We start from the raw sequence: 3,980 nt of genomic DNA on the forward strand, positions 1-3,980 counted from the left end.
TTTTTTAAATAATAATTGGATGAGAAATTAAAAGAACCCCCTCACAAGCGGAGTGATTGTGGAAGTAGGGAACTGTGTAACCCCCCTGTATTCCCCCCCTTCCAATGTTTATTTGGCGCAGCCTGCCTTCCCCCCCATCCTGCTCTGCTTTCCTTTGTGCTAATTCCAGGCGGTACAGCCATTGAGAATCACTCATTATGGAATTACGGGGAAAGTGAGGTCTCGGCTTCACTTAACAATCTCAGAACAAATTGGATGAAAGGGTTGGAAACCAGAAGAGGTCATGAGGGGGGGAGAGAGCGCATTTTGTAAATACCCCTTGAAACAAAGCTAATGCTATAATAATACAGAGCAGTGCACTTCTTTATAATAAACTCCACACCTCCAGAGCCTTAATTACATCCTGGCCTCCTGTTTCTCCTCTCTGTTCCTTCACCTCCTGTAGGCTCAAACCCAGGAGGTCCCAGCACTGAAACCGTTATACTATATATATAATTTTGAGGCCACTTCAACTCCATTGATAACAAGAGGTAATGAAATAACACACATCTACACGTCCGCACTTACAATTACAATGCCATTGTGGCTAAATCCACATGGTGAGGAAGATAAATAAGATTGAATATATATATATATATATATATATATATATATATATATATATATATATATATATATATATATATATAGTTCTGGGGTGGTAACCTTAATTCTTAAGACGGGGCCTAGAAAACAAATAGTCCACTATGAAGAACTTTTTTTGTGATTTTTTTTTTTATTTTATTCCCGTGTTTATAACTTTGTCCTCCCATAATTATGCCCGGCCCTAAGTTCTGTGCTGCGAATTGCTCGCTAGAATCCTCCCGATCCCGAAGCCCCCTTGTTTTCCATAAACATGCAGATGTATACATAATTCATTAGATGTAATAATTCACACGCGAGACATCTGTACGACATTGTAGATGATATCGCTGGCTTCATTTGAAGCACATTACACAAAGGGGATATGGATATGCAAATAGAGATGCCACTGCAAGCAAAATGCGCCTAATTAAAACGCAATTAAAGCGACAGATCTGGGATTATTTAGAGGAGGGTGCGAATTTTCGCGGAGGTGGCAGGGATTTACCTGAACCCTGGACTCCACAAGGTCCAGCCGTAGGGCCAAGGCTTCCCGCATGAAGACGTCTGGGTAGTGGCTCTCGTTGAAGGCTTTCTCCAGCTCCTCGAGCTGCCAGCCGGTGAAGTTGGTCCTGGTTCTTCTCCTCTTGCACCCTGGGCTTTCCTTGTCTGGGTCACCAGAATCTGCAAAGTACAACAACCCCGTCAGCCAACAGTATCTCCATCGCGAAATAAGCCCATTAAAAGTCGCATGTGTCTCTGATCAAAGCCATTTTATGGCCCATCTCCAGATTTGGGAAGCAAATTTTTGAAAACAGGAGGAGAAAAAAAAATCACCCCCTGCGGTCACAACGCCTTCCCGTCCTGGTCTAGATTGGGTTCCCACGCTTGGAAAAAAAAACACCCACGTTAGATACAGTCCTGTGTATGCAGCTCCTGCCTGTCTGTCACCTCACAGGACCTCACCAATAGTGGGGAGCTCACAGTGTATACACAAGGAAGCATCCCCTCAGCATTGTTTATGTACATACTATACAGCAAGTACACAATACAATACACAAACAAGTGCAGAAACAGTATCTGCAAATCAAAACAAAAATCTAAAGGAAACAAAAAAATACTCAACATGAATTTATTTTACATCTGCTTTGTGATGTCTATTACAAGCTTTTGTTTATAGCTGCATTTGTCAACAATTTCCACTGTGTTTTATAAACTAGTTTAAGTTTCAGCTGTACTTAATTAAATGATTTTGTTGTGTTGTGTTGTGTTATGGTGCACTTGTTGTGAGTTGTAACTTGTAAGTTAACGTGATGGGAGGTGAATAATAGTAGGAAAAAGGAAATAAACAGAGTTAATGCATATATGTGTCTGTAGGCATGATGCAGTTTTTGCTGTCCCCAGAAGTATCACAGCTCCCCAGTATTTGCGTTGCTGGTGTTTGGTACAGGCGAATTGTTTGGTTTTCTGACACATAGCGGTTCCTCAGCGCTGTGCACGTGTGCGGGGCGTTTTGTGATGCCGAACACCCCATAAAACGTCATAACAACGCTGGCTCCCATTTGTTTGGGGGGTTCTGGAAGTGGGGTGTGAATGGATAGTTGATACTTGATAAAGGCTTGTTTTCAGTAACCTCTATAGATGTCTGTGCCTGCAGTGTTTTGATCATGTGGTGTTATCTAAAGTTTTTATATTTTATATTCTACAACTCAGAATAACTCTACTTGTAAATGATTTTTCTATATCTTATGTTATATGTCAACTTCACACCATAAGTCACTCCCATGGAATTAAATAGGTGGATTAAGAAATATCAGAGATGTGAATTAAGACATATTAGAGATCCCCTTAATATGAGTTAAATTGATAGTGTTATTATGTTTATTATTTTATTATAGCATTGAACTCTCTACCAGGGCACCCTTGTATATATAGGTACTGCGATCTGCGATTCATTTTATATTCTAGTTCTAGATCTCCCATGTAAAGTGTATTATGTAGGTCTTTGTATAATAATGTCTGCTATAGTTGCTATAGTTCTCCCTCGAACATCAAATTATTACAGCAATAATAATAATAATAATAATAATAATAATAGTGTTATATGGATAAGGACATACAAATAGGTATGTTTGAGTGAATATATAGTTTAGGTAAATATCTAGATATTTCAGATGTATCATTTATGCAAGATTAATTTAGAGTAAGGTTACATAATCAAATATAATCCAATATATCTATGAACATTATTATTATTTTATATTATAGATCACTTATGGAAGGTCTTTATGTCACTTGTGTAAAGTACACTTGCAAGCATTGCACTATGTAAAGCGTGTATGGTACCCAGGGCATTTCTAATGTGTATTTGAGGTACCATGGTGTAGTATATTAAAAAGCTATAAACTAGAGTTACAAACATACATGTGCACAGAACAGATAAGCAGCACATCTTCTGCAGCTCGTGCCCAGGGAAGCCTTAGCTTATAGAGGCACTTACTGATACGAGCATTGTATTATTATTGTGAGCTGCACATCTGGTCCTCCTGGTCCACCACCAGAGCCTCCTCTATAGATAGCAGCAGAGGTGGACAGGCTAGACCGTAGCGTTATGAGCATGAGATAGACATGGAGCATCCACCACCCTCCAGAGCTCACCTGGAGCCCAGCACAGGCATCACGCACACCGCACTCACCTGAGAGCTTGTATTGCTGATTGTCTCCGTTCATGCCACATCCAGAGGGCATCAGAGGAGTGGGGTTGACCACAGAGGCAGTGCAGGAGCCGTTCAGTAATCCGTCTATAGAGAAGGGCATGGCGGTTGCGGACTGCAGCTGGTGGCTGGCTAGCTCGTACACATGGTGGTGGCCCAGAGGGTAGGGGAAGCCCACCATCCCACTCATGGAGCCTCCAAACTGGGCATGAGGATGGTCTAGGATCCTACTGTCCATCATCTCCCTGGATAGAGGTGCCACAGCTGAAGGGCTGCTGCTGCTGCTGCTGGGACCTTAGTAAGCATGCAGTGGCGGTGACCAGTGAGGAGGGGACATGCTACAAACCCAGGATGAGCTTTACTTTATCAACATCAAGCTTCCAATAATTAGCTCAGGCTTGGGGAATTTGGGACCAATAAGAAACCTTAATCGGCCGTGACGTCAGAGACGTGGCTTGCAGGAACCATTTTCCATATCGATTGCTAATTATACCTGACATCCACCTCAATAAACAATATCAGGGCTGTCACAACAAGACAAGGGGGGCTGAGATAAGAACTACATCACAACAAGGGGGAGGGGGATGCCAGGAGAGGAAGGGATAGAGAAGAACTTAATGCATCTGATTGATACCCAGCTAAATA

The 3,980-nt window shown here is 41.8% G+C and overlaps 1 protein-coding gene across 1 annotated transcript in view; it reads right to left on the reverse strand.

Moving 5' to 3' along the window:
* The window catches only part of UNCX (UNC homeobox), a 5,672-nt gene extending 2,096 nt beyond the window's left edge, over positions 1-3,576 (reverse strand). The window contains exons 1-2 of the mRNA XM_068246771.1: positions 3,318-3,576; positions 1,130-1,305 (exon numbers count right to left, since the gene is read on the reverse strand). Of these exons, the coding sequence (XP_068102872.1) occupies positions 1,130-1,305; positions 3,318-3,576 (435 nt within the window). The remainder of the gene's footprint in view (positions 1-1,129; positions 1,306-3,317) is intronic.
* Positions 3,577-3,980: the final 404 nt, after the last annotated feature.

This window comes from Hyperolius riggenbachi, chromosome 7, assembly GCF_040937935.1.
Source record: "Hyperolius riggenbachi isolate aHypRig1 chromosome 7, aHypRig1.pri, whole genome shotgun sequence".
NCBI lineage: Eukaryota > Metazoa > Chordata > Amphibia > Anura > Hyperoliidae > Hyperolius > Hyperolius riggenbachi.